Source organism: Mastacembelus armatus, unplaced genomic scaffold (assembly GCF_900324485.2).
Source record: "Mastacembelus armatus unplaced genomic scaffold, fMasArm1.2, whole genome shotgun sequence".
NCBI lineage: Eukaryota > Metazoa > Chordata > Actinopteri > Synbranchiformes > Mastacembelidae > Mastacembelus > Mastacembelus armatus.
This window is the reverse complement of record NW_022872938.1, coordinates 1,117,209-1,139,849: the sequence shown is the minus strand read 5'-3', so window position 1 is coordinate 1,139,849 and position 22,641 is coordinate 1,117,209. Positions and strand designations below refer to the sequence as shown.

The 22,641-nt window shown below is 40.6% G+C and overlaps 1 protein-coding gene across 4 annotated transcripts; it reads left to right on the top strand.

Moving 5' to 3' along the window:
* Positions 1-540: 540 nt before the first annotated feature.
* Positions 541-16,406, top strand: dcaf11 (ddb1 and cul4 associated factor 11). Of its 4 annotated transcripts, XM_026305733.1 has the most exons (16): positions 999-1,107; positions 3,971-4,074; positions 4,547-4,645; positions 4,735-4,862; positions 5,554-5,672; positions 5,926-5,990; positions 6,188-6,288; positions 8,209-8,355; positions 9,657-9,711; positions 9,960-10,028; positions 10,282-10,339; positions 11,129-11,314; positions 11,505-11,658; positions 12,260-12,412; positions 12,512-12,618; positions 14,982-16,406. In XM_026305733.1, coding segments are annotated over exons 3-16 (1,422 nt in total). In that variant the 5' UTR covers positions 999-1,107; positions 3,971-4,074; positions 4,547-4,643; the 3' UTR covers positions 15,060-16,406. The 4 variants fall into 4 exon arrangements, with proteins under 4 accessions (XP_026161516.1, XP_026161519.1, XP_026161518.1 ...); XM_026305734.1 differs by lacking the exon at positions 3,971-4,074 and having other exon boundaries at positions 988-1,107; XM_026305732.1 differs by lacking the exon at positions 4,547-4,645.
* Positions 16,407-22,641: the final 6,235 nt, after the last annotated feature.

The following is a 22,641-nucleotide window of genomic DNA, read 5'->3' as shown; positions in this document are numbered from 1 at the left end:
AAGTTATCACAGATAGTGTCTGATTATTAAACGTCTTGACACAGATATCTGTAAAGTTATCACAGATAGTGTCTGATTATTAAACGTCTTGACACAGATATCTATAAAGTTATCACAGATAGTGTCTGATTATTCAAGGTCTTTATACAGATATCTGTAAAGTTATCACAGATAGTGTCTGATTATTAAACGTCTTGACACAGATATCTATAAAGTTATCACAGATAGTGTCTGATTATTAAAGGTCTTTATACAGATATCTGTAAAGTTATCACAGATAGTGTCTCATTATTAAACGTCTTGACACAGATATCTATAAAGTTATCACAGATAGTGTCTGATTATTAAAGGTCTTTATACAGATATATGTAAAGTTATCACAGATAGTGTCTCATTATTAAACGTCTTGACACAGATATCTGTAAAGTTATCACCGATACTGTCTGATTATTAAACGTCTTGACACAGATATCTGTAAAGTTTTACCGATAATGTTTATTAAACCTCTTGACAGTGCGCGTGCGCAGAGTGTACAGTTTTGTAAACAACATGGCGACGGTCGGAGCAGCTTTGACGCTCCTTCCCTGATTGATCAAATCCTAAACTATCGAAGCTTTTGATTGATCCAGTTCTAAACAACCTAAACAACAAGTCTTTTCGTTTTAAAGTCCAGTCAGGTCTAGTGGTCAGTAAGTCTTAAGTTCAGGTCTTCAGGTCGGACTGCGACATGCAGCTCGTTTGGTAACGCTAAGTCGTTAGCATTGTTAGCTAATTCAACAGAACCGGGAGGTGCTTCGGATCAGTCTCACAATAACTGGTCCGTGTCTTTGGCAGGACGCTCCGTCAGTTTTACCTTCGTCATTAACGGTGTGCCGTCCACAACCTTCGCATCGTTATCCCCCCCAGACCTGTTCAGTCTATGGGCTCTCAGTCCAGTTCTGGGATGTCAGGTGGTCGGAGCTCCTCAAGTGACAACCCAGCTGAGCGGTCTGAAGCTACAGAACCGAACCGGACCCGCAGGACGGCCGATAGGCAGCAGTCAGACAGGCAGTCGGCTTCGGAGGAGGACGTGGACCTGGCCGAAGTGCTGGCCTACCTGCTGAGGAGGTGAGACCGGGTTGTGATAGCACCTGGACTCTGGTCTTCTTGGCCCAGTTGGTTGTTTGGTGGTGTACGGTGTGTGTAACCAGATGGGAGGATCCGGACCTGGGGCAGTTTTACTGAGAAGCTGCACCTCTATTTCATTGAAGGCCTCAACAGAGAAACCGGACTTTAACCTGCAGCTTAACACAACGTGTCCCCTTTAGCAGAGCTATGACAGTACACCAACGTAGTAATGTGACAGCAGTAATGACAGTGTAGTGTGGTACATATTCATCCTGTGGACAGACAGTACTGCTGTTTGAACACATCTGAACAAACTAACATCAGCACCGTTTCACATCTTCTTAATAATGTTGAATAGATTATTCTGCACATCTGGATCATATCGTGTTTGCTGAGTGGTAGCTTGCGCTCCCTGCTCAACAGCACCTTAGGGAACTTCTGGATGCCTGTCCTGCAGCTCACGTGCTTTCAGCTGTTGCTTCAGTGCTGACAATGTTAATTACAGAGTTGTGTATTCACAGTACGATACAGGTTAGGAGCTGTGAAGGCACTTTCAAGCTAACTCAGAGTCAAAAGCTGTTACAAAGCTGAAAAACATTGCTGTGTAAATTTCACTTTAGACCTACTTAAGGGTTCACTGTTTACCTGGTGGCCTTTCATCATACAGGGAGCTGTTGTCACTTAGGATCACGGCCCTTCCTAATGGGCTGTATTTGTTTTAAGAGGAATAGATCGTCTCTGTTCACTGATGTTGATGTACCTTTAGTGACTGTGGGTGCCAGATATGGGCGGTATGTAAAAAATTTTATCATTACAGTGTTTTTCGTATCAGTCAATATTTATATATATCAATATAAACCAAAGCACTATTTCAGTCAAACTTCAAGGTTTGCTTTTACTTCTAAATGACATCTAAAGATACAGTGGGTACGGAAAGTATTCAGACCCCTTTAAATTTTTCACTCTTTGTGTCATTGCAGCCGTTTCCCAAAATCAAAAAAGTTCATTTTATTTCTCATTAATGTACACTCAGCACCCCATCTTGACAGAAAAAAAACAGAAATGTAGAAATTTGTGCAAATTTATTAAAAAAGAAAAACTGAAATATCACATGGTCATAAGTATTCAGACCCTGTGCTCAGTATTGAGTAGAAGCACCCTTTTGAGCTAGTACAGCCATGAGTCTTCTTGGGAATGATGCAACAAGTTTTTTCACACCTGGATTTGGGGATCCTCTGCCATTCTTCCTTGCAGATCCTCTCCAGTTCTGTCAGGTTGGATGGTGAACGTTGGTGGACAGCCATTTTCAGGTCTCTCCAGAGATGCTCAATTGGGTGTAGGTCAGGGCTCGGGCTGGGCCAGTCAAGAATGGTCACAGAGTTGTTCCGAAGCCCTTCCTTTGTTATTTTAGCTGTGTGCTTAGGGTCATTGTCCTGTTGAAAGGTGAACCTTCGGCCCAGTCTGAGGTCCTGAGCACTCTTGGAAGAGGTTTTCTTCCAGGATATCTCTGTACTTGGCCGCATTCATCTTTCCTTCAATTGCAACCAGACGTCCTGTCACTGCAGTTGAAAAAAACCCCGACAACATGATGCTCCCACCACCATGTTTCACTGTAGGGATTGTATTGGGCAGGTGATGAGCAGTGCCTGGTTTTCTCCACACATACCGCTTAAAATTAACACCAAAAAGTTCAATCTTGGTCTCATCAGACCAGAAAATTTTATTTCTCATAGTCTGGGAGTCCTTCATGTGTTTTTTGGCAAACTCTATGTGGGCTTTCATGTGTCTTGCACTGAGGAGAGGCTTCCGTCGGGCCACTCTGCCATAAAGCCCCGACTGGTGGAGGGCTGCAGTGATAGTTGACTTTGTGGAACTTTCTCCCATCTCCCTACAGCATCTCTGGAGCTCAGTCACAGTGATCTTTGGGTTCTTATTTACCTCTCTCACCAAGGCTCTTCTCCCACGATTGCTCAGTTTGGCTGGACGGCCAGGTCTAGGAAGAGTTCTGGTCGTCCCAAACTTTTTCCATTTGAGGATTATGGAGGCCACTGTGCTCTTAGGAACCTTGAGTGCTGCAGAAATTCTTTTGTAACCTTGGCCAGATCTGTGCCTTGCCACAGTTCTGTCTCTGAGCTCCTTGGACAGTTCCTTCAACCTCATGATTCTCATTTGCTCTGACATGCACTGTGAGCTGTAAGGTCTTGTATAGACAGGTGTGTGCCTTTCCTAATCAAGTCCAATCAGTTTAATTAAACACAGCTGGACTCCAATGAAGGAGCAGAACCATCTCAAGGAGGATCAGAAGAAATGGACAGCATGTGAGTTAAATATGAGTGTCACTGCAAAGGGTCTGAATACTTATGACCATGTGATATTTCAGTTTTTCTTTTTTAATAAATTTGCAAAAATTTCTACATTTCTGTTTTTTTCTGTCAAGATGGGGTGCTGAGTGTACATTAATGAGAAATAAAATGAACTTTTTTGATTTTGGCAAATGGCTGCAATGACACAAAGAGTGAAAAATTTAAAGGGGTCTGAATACTTTCCGTACCCACTGTATAAGGTTAGTTATGATTTAAGTATTATTTGTTTGCTTTTTTAGTGAACATGGCATAGAACAACTGTATTTCAAGTAAATAATTATATATAATAAACTAAGATCTTTGTTCTGAGCAGTGATAAGCTTTAAGTGTTACAGGAGAACAGATTAAATTTGGTCAACTCCAAATAAATAAAACTAAATCTTAATCCTCAAATCTTGAAACTGTTACTAAAATATTAAAGCTTTCACGTTTTACACAAGAACAAAAACTAAATTCTTTGGTCCGTTCCAAATAAATAAACTTTGTATGTTGTTGTGCAGCAAGTGTCACTCTTGTTTTAAGGGACCACCAACACTTGCTTGGGTCTGGGACTGTAACGTCTTTATGTGCTATAGAGGAAGGCACTGCTTTAAATGGTAAAAAGGTGAGTGGTATTGGCTGTTTTTAGTGGAACATTTGTGTATTATTGTCAATTATGCATCTATGTTTTGCAGTGCATGCTCTTCTGCTTCTTGTTGGACTTTAAATGTCCAAAGTATCTCCACACAGCTAAAGTCCTCAGACCCTTGCTCTTGTACTTTATGTCTGTTTGGGTGTTTTCATCGTTAATGCAGACACTCGAGTTGTCGTCAAAGTTTTCTGTTCTGTTCATCTTCTCTTTAATCTGCTCCCACTCCAGGCATACTGCTTCACACAGCGATAGCATGTAAAGCTGTCTGACTGAAGTATTTAGATTACCTTGTCAAAGACCAGGTGTGGTCAAAACATTGACTATAAATAAAATGTGGAGGCTCAGTGCACAGTAAATTACCAGGATCTGGAAGAGTTTACATTAAGAAGTTGGAGCTGTTGCTTCTCTGCTCAGTTGAATTATTTTACCTTGAAATTAATTACAGGTCCTCCATCTGCCACACTGGAGGTGCTCAGGCTGTAGTTAACCTGGAGTACAGCAGCCTTTTTGTGTTGGCTCGTAACACTGGGACTAATTAAATTATGTATGCATGTGATTTCTCTTCTGGTTTGAAGTTCTTGGTTATGTGAATTTATTTTTTTAATTGACTGGTTATCTAATGGCTGTGTGCAGGGGCCAGGTCAGACTGGTCCATGGGAGTGGAGCCACAGGGCTGCAGCTTATCCAGTCATACTCAGACTCTGATGAGGACAGTGATGGAGCCTGGGAGGGTCGGCTGGGAGACCACTACAACCCACCAGGTAACCTCCTCTTGACAATGTCCAATGTCTGGAAAGGTAGGAAAATAAAGTGCAGACTACCTGATATTATCACCATGCTTCTGCAGAAAGTGTTGTTTTAGCAACCACACATTTATTAGCAGACTAATAAATATCTGTCAGGGTATAAACACTGTCTTCCAATAGTAAATAGCCATGTGTTGCTGATGTTGTACTTTGTGTGAAGTTGGAATCCACTCAGCACTCAGTTGCAAACAAAAATAAATTCATGACATTTAAATGTATCATATCAATTAAAGATGCATATTATATTATAATAATGTCATTTCTTTGTCTTTACTTTTAATCAAAATAGTATTTATGTGAGGAAATTAAGTAAATAATGCTTTGAAATAGTGTTAGGCATTAAGTAAACATATAAAATACATCAATCTCTAAAACACCTGAAATCCAATGAATACACTCACAGTCAATAGTGAGTCATGTATCTTTATCACTGTCTGAATTCTCACTCTCCCCTTCAGTATCATTTGATATTGGAAAAACACTTACTGACTAGTCAATGAAGTAGTAGTTTATCATTGTTGAGAAGTCCAGCAGTTCTCAGAAATACAGGCAACTGAATCAAAATGTACTGTATGTAACCTGTTCTGAAAGTATATTGTCAGGTGATAACTAATACAGAGACTTATTGTTTTTGTTGTCTTGCAAGTGGACACCCAGCCTGACACAGATGAAGTGAACCGAAGTGAGATCCGAACTCAGATCTTGCTGGCCACCGCCTCCTCCGCCCTAAAAGGCAGACACAGTTTCACGCACATGTTAGCAGAGGTCTGCCTACAGACACACAGACTAAAAACCAGCAGTGGCAAATCTTTATCACAAAAATGTGTCAAGACTAATATTAGATTAGATTTCATCAAGGTTTATGAGGAACTGATGGCCTAAAATGAGCTCTTCTTTTTCTGTTATCCAGTTTTTATCCAAAGCTTTTTCCAAATATTTACTTTGGTCACTTGTCGGCTGCCACAGGCCACTGCCCAACTTGATGTTTTCATTTCTGCTAAATTCTTTGCTTTTCCAGAGAGAACAAGGGAGGTGTAGAGGCTCCAGTTTTTCTCATGGGGAGTGCAGTCGTATCCGCACACAGTAAGCTGTTCACAGTATTTTTCAACAAATTACACAGAAAGAACCAAGTACGTCGTTCAAAAACAGTCTAGGTTAAAAGTCAAACTTGTATGTTGTGACCGATTGCTGCAGGTTTTTTATGAACTTCCACAGTACACTAGACATTTTTACAAAACTGATGTTTGTTAGTTTATACTGTTCCTTGTTTTGTTGCACAGTTTCCTGCCAAACTATGTATCCCAAAAGCATACATACCAACAAAAGGCCTTCTGTGGAGTGTACAGTGAGGACGGCAACATGTTCCTCTCTGCCTGCCAAGGTAAATCCTAGATCAGGGTCATTGCACAAACTGATATACAGTGGGTACGGAAAGTATTCAGACCCCTTTAAATTTTTCACTCTTTGTGTCATTGCAGCCATTTGCCAAAATCAAAAAAGTTCATTTTATTTCTCATTAATGTACACTCACCACCCCATCTTGACAGAAAAAAAACAGAAATGTAGAAATTTTTGCAAATTTATTAAAAAAGAAAAACTGAAATATCACATGGTCATAAGTATTCAGACCCTGTGCTCAGTATTGAGTAGAAGCACCCTTTGAGCTAGTACAGCCATGAGTCTTCTTGGGAATGATGCAACAAGTTTTTCACACCTGGATTTGGGGATCCTCTGCCATTCTTCCTTGCAGATCCACCAAGGCCATGTTTCACTGTAGGGATTGTATTGGGCAGGTGATGAGCAGTGCCTGGTTTTCTCCACACATACCGCTTAGAATTAACGCCAAAAAGTTCAATCTTGGTCTCATCAGACCAGAGAATCTTATTTCTCATAGTCTGGGAGTCCTTCATGTGTTTTTTGGCAAACTCTATTCAGGTTTTCATATGTCTTGCACTGAGGAGAGGCTTCCGTCGGGCCACTCTGCCATAAAGCCCCGACTGGTGGAGGGCTGCAGTGATAGTTGACTTTGTGGAACTTTCTCCCATTTCCCTACAGCATCTCTGGAGCTCAGCCACAGTGATCTTTGGGTTCTTCTTTATCTCTCTCACCAAGGCTCTTCTCCCACGATTGCACAGTTTGGCTGGACGGCCAGGTCTAGGAAGAGTTCTGGTCGTCCTAAACTTTTTCCATTTGAGGATTATGGAGGCCACTGTGCTCTTAGGAACCTTGAGTGCTGCAGAAATTCTTTTGTAACCTTGGCCAGATCTGTGCCTTGCCACAATTCTGTCTCTGAGCTCCTTGGGCAGTTCCTTCGACCTCATGATTCTCATTTGCTCTGACATGCACTGTGAGCTGTAAGGTCTTATATAGACAGGTGTGTGCCTTTCCTAATCAAGTCCAATCAGTTTAATTAAACACAGCTGGACTCCAATGAAGGAGCAGAACCATCTCAAGGAGGATCAGAAGAAATGGACAGCATGTGAGTTAAATATGAGTGTCACTGCAAAGGGTCTGAATACTTATGACCATGTGATATTTCAATTTTTCTTTTTTAATAAATTTGCAAAAATTTCTACATTTCAGTTTTTTTCTGTCAAGATGGGGTGCTGAGTGTACATTAATGAGAAATAAAATGAACTTTTTTGATTTTGGCAAATGGCTGCAATGACACAAAGAGTGAAAAATTTAAAGGGGTCTGAATACTTTCCGTACCCACTGTATGTATCATCAAACCTCTGACAGCAGCAGGCAGAGCAGTCTTAAACACTAGGCCTGACATGCATAATAAATATATAAATAAATAATGTTTTTACAATAAAAATAACAAGGTGCAAATTTAAAAGAATGACCTGTAGTACCTTAATGCAGGATAATTAAAAAGATGCAGCATATGTGCATCATGTGCAGGGAATGACTGTAAAAAATATGAATTTCTCTGAACTGATGTATAAATCATATAACATATAAATCAATAGGATTAATCTCAGCCTGGATGTTAGCCTTGCTTTAGGTCAGGCTAGCTTCAAAGAATAAATCTCCATAGTAACTTGTTATTTAGCTTATATAACCTGCTTTCATGCAGATGAGTCCAGCTAAATTCAGCCATGATAACAGCCCATTGTTAGCTTAGTCAGCTTTTGTTTTGCTGTTGCTAAATGCTGAAATAGGATCCAAATGCTGGTTAGAGAAGTGTTTAACTGGTGCCTAGATGAATCCTAACTTAAATGTTAATTGACAGTAAATAATTTCAGACTTGTCATAATCTGGCTGTGATTTGATATAATGCGGTTTGCCACTACAGATCAGAACATTCGTTTGTACGACACCACCAGAGGGCGGTTTAATCTTTGCCGCACAGTGAAGGCTCGAGATGTGGGCTGGAGTGTGTTGGATGTCTGCTTCACCCCTGATGCCCACCATATACTCTACTCCAGCTGGTCCGACTACAGTAAGACTAGGGATCCTGTCAGACGCTGTATGACGCAGTGAGCCAATCATTACAGTGGTGCCCCAAATACCATCCTCATTATTCATGTTCATTGTGACTTACCCAAAGCACAGTGGTGTTGAATATGTTATTTAAGCTCTCAAACTGATTCAAAACATGCTAAATGTTTTTACCCATAAGACCTGTGTGCTTCATCTGCTTTGGCTCAGCTTGATGCATTGGATTGAGTCTATGAGTTATCACAGAATAGTTAATGAAAAACCAAGTGTAACTGTTTGAGGGAGAATATTATAAACCAGTAAGGTACAAAGCAAGTGCCTTACAACAAGATTGCAAATCTACACACTATGCATAAAAAACAAACAGAGAAATGTGGCACAGAGGCTATTACATATAAGTACGGGGCTCCAGGCTAACCTTTTTTATTTAGGTGCACCTTAGGTTTTTCGCAGCACCCTCATTATCACAACTATACGTTCCCACAGTTACGTGAGTCATTGTGAACAGGAGAAACAGTTAACACTGATGCTTCGTTTTACAACAGCATGACCATGTAACTGAAAATCTTCAATTATTTTAAAACTACACTAAGTGCCAAGCTTAAGAAGTGCTTGACAAAATTTAATGATGACACTCTCCAAGAAATATCTGTCCCCATTAATCATAAATACTCTGTGCAAGTTATTGGCAATTTCAATGTCTTTTTTTAGGCGTCTGCAGGCATCCCAATGTATGGGACCCAGTGTAGTTACTGTAGTTTGGGTGAATGTTCAGGTCTGCGTCATTAGGATTATTTGCAATAGTGAATGAGACCTGGAATCTGATTATTAGCTATACTCCCTCATTGCTACGGTTTGCTGCTGCCTGGCACAGAAATACTGTGAGAAGGCGAGCTGTGGTGTCCACATACATACGGCCACGTAACATGTGCTTCTTTGACACTCTATTGCTTTTTAGTGTCAAAGTCCAAGCTGTTGATGTGCACAGCAAAAGCAAAGTCACCAGCCATGCCTGGGCTGCATTCTTTACAGTATATCCACTCACAGAACAGCAGAATTAGCTTAATCTGATAGGAGAGTTTGGCTGGTTGTTGCACCAGTCAGAGCTGTCAGAGTGGACCAGTCTTTTTTAGCCATTCACACATTAGTAACTGCAGTCTGTTTGCATGATGGGAGACTGGAGAGCAGGGCAGGCATTGGCTGTGCCTGTAGCAAAGAGAAATGGGTCTTTCAATTGTTTACCTGCATGACTATTAGTAGGTGGTGTTGTTCATATATGATTTCTCTCTGTCTTTCCCACAGTTCATTTATGCAGTATCTCTGGAGACAGTGAAAACCACACTGCACTGGACCTCAAGTTAGTATCTCATCCATAGTAACTCATTACCACTGTCAGATTTCATTATCTTGGCATCCATCCATTCATCTTTTTGGTGTGTCCTTTCATATTTCAATGAAGCCCTATCCTTAGACTTACAATGGCATTGTCTAGCACCTGATGTGTGCCTTCATTAAGCCTTCTGGTGGGGAATTAAAGACAGTAGAGAATGTAGCGATTCAGTAACGTTGCTGCCAAACTTGCTTGTGTCTGTGTGTTGTCTGTAGTCCGGATGAGAGGAGGTTCTGTGTGTTCTCGCTAGCTGCATCCACAGATAGCAAAGAGATCCTGGGAGGGTGAGTGCAATTTATTTTTATGTGTCAGTAAAGGGACTGCAGTGAAATCAGGATGTCTGTCATCTTTGTCATTTATTTGAGTTTGGAGGTTTTAAAAAAGCAAGAAATAAAACCTTATAGCCATCGTCAATGCTACGATTTTGAAGAACAGACATGTTTTGCATTACAGTGAACCATGTTTAATCCAGTATAATCTGTCACATTAAACTACTTATGTCAATTCCATTTATTATGTTTCTCTGATCACCTTCAGAGCAAATGATGGCTGCCTTTACGTTTTTGACCTTGAGCAGAATAAACGAACGTTGAAGGTCAGTGGGTGTCTATACAGTTGTTTTTGCTTTCACTCCATATCTGTCCACCTCCATCAGTCCATGGTCAAGGTAGCTGATTATCTGATTTTAATGCTTCCATTACGTATTTGTTAATCAGTATTAAACACAGCAAACAGCTGATGGTAATGTATGTGGTCATGAACAATATTAGACAAAGAAAAGTGCTCACCTGAAGATAACTGTGGATAAAGATCAGAAAATTAAAGAAAGATATAAATGCCTGAACCACATCTATATGTAATATCAGTTATCAGTAATAACTGTTGGAGCATAGTGGTGGATGGACTAAGCCTAAGGTGGCTATAGCCTTATCCTTGAGAAAGAGGACTATCTGAAGATAAAGATTCCGTTTATAACAATGAAGAGGACAACCCTCTGCAGTGTTCCCCTTGGTTGTTCAAGTCTACCTTCGTCACTTTGCATTTTCACACATTGTTTTTGCAGCTGAAATAAGATGGTAAAGTCAGATTGAGATGTATCACAGAAACTTGGATAAGGCGTGTTATTTCAGCACATCGATTGTTTGTGACTTTTTTGTTGAACTGCCATGTTTGTCTACCTCAGTCCCACACACATTAACAAAATATGTGTTCCACTATTAAAAGTAGTGTAGACACTACCTATTGATCTGGTCCTTTTTATGTTGTCTGTCACATCTTACACTGCGCACACACAAAAACATTTTCACACAGGCATGTATATTAAACACTTTCAGTTTTCTGAAACAGAAAAACAGACTTTTATTTTGTGTGTGTCTCTGGTCAGATTGATGCCCATGAGGATGATGTAAATGCGGTGGCGTTTGCTGACAGCTCATCCCAGCTGCTTTTCTCAGGCAGTGATGATGCCCTGTGCAAAGTCTGGGATAGACGGACACTGCGGGAGGACAGACCACAGCCTGTGGGACAATTGGCTGGTCACCGAGATGGCATCACCTTTATCCACAGCAAGGTGGGTGAATGCTGCTAGTGTTTCTCCAAGTGCTTTCAAGTTTCAAGATTAGATTTGAGTGATAACTGGGAAGAAAGATGGTGTAATTTAATACATCCACTACATGTGTCTTTAGGTCAGAGTAATCCTGAGGTTTGTTTTGCTTTCATTTATAATTTGTTCCTCTTCACTTATGCTGTACCTCTGCCAGGGTGATGCACGCTATCTGATCAGCAACTCCAAGGACCAGTCCATTAAGCTCTGGGACATCCGGAAGTTTTCGCCTAAAGAGGGGCTGGCAGCTTCTCGCCTGGCTGTCACGCAACAAAACTGGGATTACCGCTGGCAGCAGGTTCCACAGAGAGGTAAAGAGAAATGTGATAAACAAGGAGAAAAGGATTGTCTGCTGGTGAGTGAGTCAAGATGGAAAGGAAAGGGAAGATGACGGACAAAAAGTTAAGTTATGAACGAAGAATTAATGTCATGCTTTAAAACCACACATGGGGAGAAGAGTGAGCAGTGAATAAAGATGGAAAGCAAGAAAAAACTAATTGCCTGTTTCATTAACCTTATATGCTGTAGGTACAAGAATGCACCAAACTGAAGTCAGATATGTGAATACTTTAAATTAAGTTATTTACCCTTGTTAGTCCCACAATGGGGAAATTGCATTACTCAAAGTGCACACACACCTGGAGCAGTGGGCAGCCATTGCTGCGGTAAGTAAGATATTGAAGGTGGAGAGAGTGCTAGCTATTCACTCCACCCCACTGGTCCTGAAACCCGAACCCGCAACTTTCGGGTTACAAGTCTGACTCTCTATCCGTCTCTCGATCTCTATCTGTTAGGCCATGACTGCCCCCATGACTGCATTAGTAAAGGAAAAGTTAAGATAATGAAACCAATTGACATTCTTTTTTCAGTATTGGTTTTATTTGACCTCCTGGGTCTGTTGTACCTTTTAAGCTCTGAAGAGACACAAACTGACGGGTGACACCTCGGTGATGACATACAGAGGTCACGGCGTTCTGCACACCCTCATCCGCTGCCGTTTCTCCCCAGAGTTCAGCACTGGCCAGAGGTTCATCTACTCTGGTTGCTCCACTGGAAAAATCATCAGTGAGTGTCCCCGTGTGAATATATGTACAGCTTTTAACGTTCAATCACCAGTTAGTTAACCCTGCCTAACAGCATGGGTTGACCTGTTTGTGTTTCCAGTTTATGATGTGTTGACAGGCTGCGTGGTCTCCAGACTGTCAGGCCATGATGCCTGTGTTAGGGACGTCAGTTGGCACCCATATGAGGACACCATTGTCAGCAGCTCTGTAAGTCAACTTGATGCACACAGTTTAACTGGAACATATAGAAAAGAATCTACATTTTTAAATGAGTTTTGAAGGCAGCGGCAGTATCCTATGGGGTAGTAGCTAGTATCTATGGGGTTAAAGGGTTACTGTGGGTCAGTTGGATATGGACCTTTATAGAAATTGGAGCAATTTTTCACCAGCTTCACTTTTAGCTGTAAAGAAACTGCACTGTTTACTCATAGATGAAAAAAAGCTATAGTACATACAACAGCACTCGAGCTATTTGACGATATTGACTTTAGTGAATTAAATTCACATTATTGGTGATTTGGTGCCATACAAATAAAATTGGATTGAACTGAGTGCAATAGCTGCAGTGTCTTCAGTGTGCTGCAGGTTATCAGGTGTGCTCACATCAAAGGTGCAAAGAACACCTATTCTCGTTCTGCAAGTTTCGTATTAGGTCTGCTGGGACCGAGGGAACCTGAGGGAAGTCCTCTCATTCATTACTATTCTCCTGTTAGTGGCTGTTGGGGTGGCTGGGGTCAGCAGGTTTCATATGCTGTAATTGGATTGTAAGTGTCTCAGTGCAACCACGGTTACATAAAAGATGGAGGAGCTGCCTGTGAGCAGGCTTAAAATCTTTGATTTAGTTTTGTCACTAGAGGGTGCTATAGGTGATGCTTCAGTTTAAACCTTAGGGAGACAATGGCTCTGAACCAAATTCACAATGTGTTACTACACATGTATGTATATATATTATTATTATTGTTATTATTATATGTGTATATATGATGTCTCTAATTCTAAAATTTTACACTGGGGTGTGCTATAGTTAACCTATAACTCATCAATGGAATGGTTTATTTCTGCCAAACATGGGTGGGTTGTGGGAAGTAGCATTTTTTTTCTTCAGTCCTTCTTCAGGCCAAATTTAACATTTCAAATTTATTGAAATATCAACTTCTCAATAAATATATAGCATCAGGTTCAGAATGGATAAAATACAAGTGCAGTTGTGTTATCAGTTAGCCTAACTTTGTCACTTTGGCAAGAACCACAAACAGCTCAAGAACAGGATGAACAAGTCAATCTGTGAGTCTTATCACTGCATTAGTGGCTGCAATGAGCCTGTTTTGCTCTGCACATCTTTTCAGAACAGGGTTGCAGGCTTGATACTGTTACTCTCAAGTCATGCTCAATGTTGAGCTAAGATCTGTACTTTGTTTTCAGTGAAGCCACAGAGATGAGACGTAAACCTGCTGTAAACCTCCGTCTCAGAGTGGAATCAGAGGTCATCTCACTGAATTGGTCCTTTTCAGCAGAGCTGAAATGTGCTGCAGCTATAATATAAATACTTTGAATGAAGTCATTTATGGTTTGTTGTTCACCGATGAAGATTTTACCATGCAATTTTCCTGCTGGCAGTATTCTGCCAGTTTTACTGGGGTGTGTTGTTTCTGAGTAACAAGAAGACACAAAACACAGACGGGTCTCTCATCTGCCCCCACCATGCCCACCATGAGTCCAAGCACAAGTTAGGCTTTATCAGATTTTCTCCTTGGCTGGCATTTTGGTTGATTAGGCTTACAGCCTGTGGGTTTTTTTTGGGGGGGGTACACACATGCCTTGAGAGCTGACGTCTGTCCTGCTTTTCCTTGAGAGATGTTTTTCACCTGTTCTGTTGCAGTGGTTACTGGTAGTCAAGTGGCGGGTACTGGCAGGTTTTTCTGCCATTTTCAGTTTTAAGGTTGCCAGACTGTGACAAACCTTGTAACACAAACACTACTAATTCTGTAAAATCAAAGACCTTTTGGCAGCTGTCTTGAGTCTTCATGGGTAAAGGTTTGCACACCTGGATTTGGGCAGTTTATCTTTCTGGGAGATCCTCTTGGTTGGGAGGGAAGCAGAAGTGAAGATCTTCAGGTCTCTCCACAGAGAGCTTTTAAGTCTGGATATTGAATGGGCCACTCAAAGACAGAGACTTGTCTCTTGTATTGTCTTGGCTTTGTTTTTTCTGTCACTGTTATGCCAAAACATGAAGGTTGGCATTTTCATTAATTTAAAGCATCAAAATGTGAAGAAGCTAGATTCCACTGTATGTGGCTCATTCAAAATACTTTATCGTTCCTTTTGTTGTGTCAAACATCTGTAAGGAGGCAAGAACTTGATTACAGATCTACACTCACACAAACCTATTTTAGCTAAAAGGATCAATGAAGGCTTAAGGATAAATTGAAGACTTTTAAAAAAGAAATCCATAGGAAATTACTATTTTACATAATGAGGCTGTCTAATTCTCAACCCTGGTCCTATGGAAAGGTAGTAGCAGTTGCTAACATTGAAAACCAACAAATAAACAACACTTTGTTTGTCCACAGTGGGATCGAGCAGTGAAAATGTGGGAGCACAGACAAACCCATCCTCTAGAGGAAGAGAGAGAGAGAGAAAGAGATTGACAAGACAGACAAAAGGAAAATATGTTGGAGGAAGAGACATCACAACAGAAGGGGTGAGACGGGCCCTACCTTTAAGCTCAGAAGGATCGGAAGAGACTGAACTCTTTTAAATTCAATGCTGGATATTAATGATTACCACTGAGGCACTCTAGCCATTGTTGGAATGGCCTATATATATTTTTTCCCTTTTTTTCTTAGCTCTATTGCTTCACTGTCTTGTACAAAAGATGTAGGCTGAAGCTTTTGAATTTGGCCTGAAACACTTCATTCAGAAGGGATTGCTCAAACATGCTAAGCACTAAACTTGATGAGCTGTTGAAATGTAATGGTAAGTTAGTTTTCTAAAAATAAATGTTGAATTTTTCAGGGAGAAACTAACAGTGATAACTGTGCATACATTTTTCAAGGTACCGTATTTTCTGGACTATAAGTCACTTTTTTTACTCCTCTGGCTTGTCCTGCAGCTTATACAGCAAAGTGACTTATATGTGTATATTTGTAATCATTTTGTCCAGTAGTCACTAGTCTTAGATGACACTGTTGGCTTAACTGAATAACATTATCCTGCCAAAGAAGTAAAAACATTTAGGTTCACACTAAACTCTTAACTCCTCATGTAACACCAGTGAAAATGCTGCTCCAAACAAAGAGCTATACTGACTTCAAATTGCAGGTAATAAAGTCTGCAGCTGAAACACAGTTTGCATCGAGTGTTGACATTCAGACAACCTGAGAGAGGAGGAGGAGGAGACACCAACTTACAGTCCGGAAAATTTGGTATGTGCATACAGGGAGTATATTGAAATAATGTCAATGAGCGGATCTGGAGCTGGTTTTGACTCTTCTGTTATGAATAACATAAGCTGTGTCTACCTTGAAAGACTTAATGTCCTAATGATCCAGTACAAAGTTTGCTCAACCTCTTTTGTAAAATTCATAGTATCCTACAGGCTGTTAAAGGAAATCTGGTCTTAGTTGTCCTCTTGCCCTGTTGGATATGTTCAGCATGACTGAACTGCCCAAACACAGTGAGTGTAAAGGAACCCTGTATTTAATTAGACGGTGTTAGTTTGAGGTCTTACTTTTTTTGAATGTTGGTAACCACTAACTAAGCAGAAGCCTGGAGTTGATTTAAAAATAATTTTGCTCGCCAGTGTAAACCTGTGATCTGTTGAGAAAATTACAGAGTGGTGTAATCTATTAAATCAGGACTTGTTGAAGGCACTGGGAATATGTGCATGGATAAAAACTAACACACTGGTCTGTATGTGTAATTTCAGATATTTATATCCAGGTATATATTTCACTGAAGTTTTCCAGAAACAATAAAGTCTTTGTTGAAAGGTATTACCAAGAAGCTACTTTGTTGGTCATTGTTAGAAATGACTTTTCCAAGTTTTACAGTCTCTCGCTGTGTGAACTACGTAGAGATTCTTTAGTTCTCATTTATCCAGTGCATCTAGATAACACTTATCTGCTTCAAGAAGGACTGCTGCAGTTTCAGTGAACAAAATGCAGCAAAGTGCAGACCAGTGTTAATTTTGACAGCAGATTTTAATTTAGTTTTAGTCATAGTCTTTTGAATAGAGTTTGACTTGAGTTTTAGTCATATTTTAGTCATCTGCTTTGTTTTAGTTTTAGTCGACTAAATAGAGTAAGATTTTAGTCGACTAATTATACTGTAGATTTAGTCGACTAAAATATATTGGGTTTAATTTAAGTGTAATTTAGTTAAACTATTGTAATTTACAAAATATTCTAAAATTAAATGAAAAACAAGTTCATTAAATATATATGGAATATGGCCTTTCCATAAAAGACCAAAAATTAGATATGCATTGTTTATAACCTGCATATGACATTTTTCATTCCATAAAGCAAAAGAGCAACTCCAAAATATTTAAGAGAAAAACTGTATTTAGCAGTAATGCCATTGCATCAAACGTGAACCTGACCCATATATCTTCTCTTTTTCTCCCAGCTGTTGCCATTTCATTATAGTTTAAGTCAAACACAAACCCAGTGTAGGCTATGCAAGATGATGTCGTGTACTCGCGCATCCCGCGTCACTAGCTGGATCAGTTAGTTTTCAAATGTGCCTGTGTCTAAGATTAATTCTGATTGGATCTTTTCTAAAAACGTCCCTCACATTTTCGGTTTCGGTTATTAGTCAACGAAAATGTCAATATATTTTTATTTAGTTTTAGTCGTCATCACTTTATTTAGTTAACGTCTCGTTTTCGTCAGTGTCGTCTTGTCGTTGACGAAAATTATAACGAAAATACTTAAACGAAATTAACACTGGTGCAGACTGTCAATGTTGCTGCTAAAAACAACAACCAGCAGAAAGATGGAATGAGTGAAAAATTGTTAGGGGCTAGCAAAAAGCAGGCTAAGCCTGAAGTTTGATTCTTGTTGAGGATCGCCCCCCTGTTGGTGTTGCTCTCCGGGTAAGCGAATCACTTTTGTCTTGCAAGCGTATCGTGTTGTGTGTGTTGCATAGTTCGTCTAGAGACTAGCAACAGACTAGCTATAGGTTAACACACCTAAAAACTAACTAAACTATAAACAATTCATTAACTGCTACATTCCGGTACTAGTCAAGTACCTTTCTATTTTGACCGGTATTTATTGCTATTTCCTGACTTAGCGCTCGTTAATCTACCGGTTAGCTTAGCTAGCTAGTTAGCTTAGCTAACATGGCCTCTCCCCCTCTCTCTCTTTCTTGCTCGGTGTGCCACATGTTTAGTTATTCCTCTGCCTCCTTTAGCGATAATGATACCTGTAATAAGTGTAAGGTTCTGTTAGCCTTGCAGGCGAGGATCACTGATTTGGAAGCGCGGCTCCGCACCTTCGAACAAAAGCCAGCTAGCCTAGCCCCGTTAGCTGGTGTGGAGCCATCGAACTCAGGGTGTGTTAGTGGTCCAAGGGCAGCTCCGGAGCAGCCCGGAGAATTAGCCTGGGCAACGGTCCGACGGAAACGTACTCCTAAGCAGAAGCCCACGGCTCATCACCTGCCTGTTCACGTTTCTAATAGATTTTCCCCGCTCAGCGACACACCCGCTGAGAAACCGACTCTGATAATTGGCAATTCCATAGTCAGGAACGTGAAAAATCAAATCAGTCAAACAGTCAAATCTGAAGCTGCTGGCTAAGGCTAATCGTATATATGGAACAATTATTATTCACGTCGGCAGCAATGACACCCGATTACGCCAATCGGAGGTCACTAAAATTAATGTTGAGTCGGTGTGTAACTTTGCTAAATTAATGTCGGACTCCGTAGTTTTCTCTGGACCCCTCCCCAATCTGACCAGCGATGACATGTTTAGCCGCATGTCGTCGTTCCGTCGCTGGCTGTCTAGGTGGTGTCCAGCAAACGATGTGGGCTTCATAGACAATTGGGCCACTTTCTGGGGAAAACCCGGTCTGGTAGCGAGAGACGGCATCCATCCCACTTTGAATGGTGCAGCTCTCATCTCTAGAAATTTGGCCGAGTTTATTAGCCAACCTAAAGCCTGACAATCCAGGGTGGGGACCGGGATGCAGAGACTCAGTCTAAAACGCCTCTCTGCAGTTTCCTTAGAGCCGCCGCCCCCCTCAAACCACATAGAGACTGTGTCTGCCCCTCGAACATATAAATCAACTAAATCAGAAGTTAACAGAAGAGGAGTTATTCATAAAAACTTAATAAAAATTAAGACCACTCCTCTTATTGAACAGAAAAACAGAACTGTCAAATGTGGACTATTAAATATTAGGTCCCTTTCATCTAAATCTTTGTTAGTAAATGATTTGATAACTGATCACCAAATTGACCTACTTTATCTTACTGAAACCTGGTTACAGCAGGATGAATATGTCAGTCTGAATGAATCAACCCCCCTCAGTCATAAAAATTATCATGTTCCTCGAAGCACAGGTCGAGGTGGAGGAGTAGCTACAATCTTCCACTCAAACTTATTATTAAACTTTCATCCTCAGAACAATTTTAACTCATTTGAGAGCCTCACTCTTAGTCTCTCACATCCAAACTGGAAAACACAAAAACCAGTTCTACTTGTCACTGTGTACCGTCCACCTGTTCCTTACTCAGAGTTTTTAACTGAATTCCCTGACTTTCTGTCTGATTTAGTGCTTAGATCAGATAAAGTTATTATAGTGGGAGAACATTCATGTAGATGTTGAAAATAACGGCCTCAGCATTGCATTTAATTCTCTATTAGATTCAATAGGTTTCATTCAAAATGTCAATAAACCCACCCACTGTTTCAATCACACCCTTGATCTTGTTCTGACCTATGGCATCGAAATTGAACATCTAATAGTTTTTCCCCCAAATCCTGTTTTGTCAGATCATTCTTTAATAACTTTTGAATTTAAAATGATGGATCATGCAGCGTTTGGAAGAAAATTCCACTACAGCAGATGTTTATCCGACAACGCTGTTAATAAATTTAAGAAAATGATTCCATCTTTATTTACATCTATGCCAAGTATAAACATAGTGGAGGGCAGCTGCTTCAATCCCACTCCCTACCAAATTGATCATGTTGTTGACAGTGCTGTAACCTCACTGCGTGAAATGCTTGATTCTGTAGCCCCTCTGAAAAAGAAGTTAGTGAATCAGAGAAGACTAGCCCCATGGTATAATTTACATATTCGTACCTTAAAGCAGGCATCGCGAAAGCTGGAAAGGAAGTGGCGTTCCACAAACTTAGAGGAAATTTTTCTAGCCTGGAAAAAGTGTACTAACATATAAAAAAGCTCTCCGTAAAGCCAGAACTGCATACTATTCGTCACTGATAGAGAAAAATAAGAACAATCCCAGGTTTCTTTTCAGCACTGTAGCCAGGCTGACAAAAAGTCACAGCTCCGTTGAGCCCAGTGTTCCCTTAGCTCTCAGCAGTGATGAATTTATGAGTTTCTTTACAAATAAAATCACATTTTATCTCAGTATTAGAGATAAAATTCAGCAGATGCTTCCTATAACCGCAATAAATGAATCTTCTACTACAGTAGCTCTTGAATCATCTGTAGGACCTCAGTTATGTTTAGACTGCTTCTCTCCCATAGATCTCTCTGAATTTACATCAGTAGTTGCTTCATCGAAATCATCAACGTGTCTCTAAGACCCCATCCCGACTAGACTGCTTAAAGGCACCCTGCCATTAATGAACTCATCTTTATTGGACTTGGTAAATTTATCTCTAGTATCAGGCTACGTACCACAGGCCTTTAAGACTGCAGTAATCAAACCTTTACTCAAAAAGCCTAGTCTTGATCCAGGAGTCTTGGCTAATTATAGACCAATATCCAACCTGCCATTTATTTCTAGAATCCTAGAAAAAGCTGTTGCTAAGCAGCTATCAGACCACTTACACAGGAATGAACTATTTGAAGATTTTCAATCAGGATTTAGAGCACATCATAGTACAGAAACAGCACTGTTGAAAGTTACCAACGATCTTCTCTTAGCCTCAGATAATGGACTTGTTTCAATACTTGTCCTCCTAGACCTTAGTGCAGCATTCAACACCATTGACCACAACATCTTATTACAGAGACTGGAGCATGTGATTGGTATCAGAGGAACAGCGTTAAAGTGGTTCCAATCCTATTTATCGGACAGATTCCAGTTTGTTCATGTCCATGATGAACCTTCCACACGAACAAAAGTTAGTTATGGAGTTCCAAAAGGCTCCGTGCTAGGACCGATTCTGTTCACCCTGTACATGCTTCCTTTAGGATATGTCATTAGGAAGCACTCTACTAATTACCACTGCTATGCAGATGACACTCAGTTATATCTATCTATTAAACCTGTTAACACAAACCAGTTAACCAGACTTCAAGCCTGTCTAACTGACATAAAGGCTTGGATGACCAGTAACTTTTTACTTTTAAACTCGGAGAAAACAGAAGTCATTATATTTGGGCCTAAAAATCTCAGAAATAACTTTTCTAAAATTATAGCTACTCTAGATGGCATAGCCCTGGCCTCCAGCACTACTGTAAAAAACCTTGGAGTTATTTTTGACCAGGACATATCCTTTAACTCACACATAAAACAAATTTCTAGAACTGCATTCTTTCACCTGCGCAACATTTCCAAAATTAGGAACATCCTGTCTCAAAATGATGCAGAAAAACTAGTCCATGCATCCACCTCAAGGCTAGATTATTGTAACTCATTACTATCTGGATATCCCAATATCTCCATAAAAAGCCTCCAATTAATCCAGAATGCCGCAGCCAGAGTCCTGACAGGAACTAGCAGGAGAGATCATATTTCTCCTATATTGGCTTCTCTTCATTGGCTCCCTGTAAAATATAGAATAGAATTTAAAATCCTTCTTCTCACATACAAATCCCTTCATAATCAAGCTCCTTCATACCTTAAAGACCTCATAGTACCATATTATCCCAATAGACCACTTCGCTCTCAGAGTGCAGGTCTACTTGTGGTTCCCAGAGTTTCCAAAACCAGACTGGGAGGCAGAGCCTTTAGTTATCAAGCTCCTCTCCTGTGGAACCAGCTCCCAGCCTGGGTTCAGGAGGCAGACAATCTCTGTACTTTTAAGGCTAGACTTAAAACCTTCCTCTTTGACAAAGCATATAGTTAGGGCTGGCTTCAGGCAACCCTGAACCATCCCTTAGTTATGCTGCTATAGGCCTAGACTGCCCGAGGACCATCGGTGCACTGAGCTCCCCTACCCACCAACCTGCAGTGTCTATTTGTTGTTTATTGTTGCTGTTCTTTTCTCTCTGCTCTATCCACTCACCCCAACCGGTCGAGGCAGATGGCCGCCCAAACTGAGCCCGGTTCTGCTGGAGGTTTTTTCTTCCGTTAAAGGGAGTTTTTCCTCTCCGCTGTCGCCAAGTGCTTGCTCATAAGGGAATTGTTGGGTTTTTAGTTTTAGTTTTTGTAAAGTGCCTTGAGATGATTTGAATTGTGATTTGGCGCTATACAATAAAATTGAATTGAATTGAATAGAATCAACTTTTCATGCTATGGAAACAGCCAATCATGGTCTGAAAGCTTGGTCTGTACAAAGGCCAGTTAATGGTGCAGTTACATCTCCATCCCCAGGTAAGGAGCAGAGTGAGCACCACCTGTCACATCAGGTGTACAAATAACTATTAGATTATGATTACTGGCACTGCCCACACTCCCACCTTCAGCTTTTTCACTCTTTCTCTTAAGGACCTGGACAGTGTCTGGTGCTCGCGCACGAGTCTTCATATTGGACTCATTTTCACAGGCGATGCTCCATTGTTGCGGCAAAGAAGGAGAATAAAACAGAAATAATACAGCCTGTTCAGACACAAGCGTTTGTTTTTTGTAGTAAAATACTTTATGTCTAACACTCATGCTGCAGAACCACAATTTGGTGGTGTCACAGTTTTATTTAATGCAGCAACACCAAAAGTCATGTGAACACCTGGCTCAAAGAGGGAAGGCCTCATGGTGACGAACAGAAGTGAAGAAGAGCTCCAGGGAACTTTGAAGCCACTGTCTGGGAACCAGCTGTCTGAACCAAAATGATCCATGGACAAAGGGCTGAGGATACAACCTATG

Bases quoted from the DNA above. Each gene is read 5' to 3' on its own strand.
- dcaf11 (XM_026305731.1), top strand. From the start codon at position 920: ATGGGCTCTCAGTCCAGTTCTGGGATGTCAGGTGGTCGGAGCTCCTCA. The intron at 8,356-9,656 runs GTAAGACTAGGG...TCTTTCCCACAG, and splicing joins CTCCAGCTGGTCCGACTACA to TTCATTTATGCAGTATCTCT. The intron at 11,659-12,259 runs GTAAAGAGAAAT...GTACCTTTTAAG, and splicing joins GCAGCAGGTTCCACAGAGAG to CTCTGAAGAGACACAAACTG.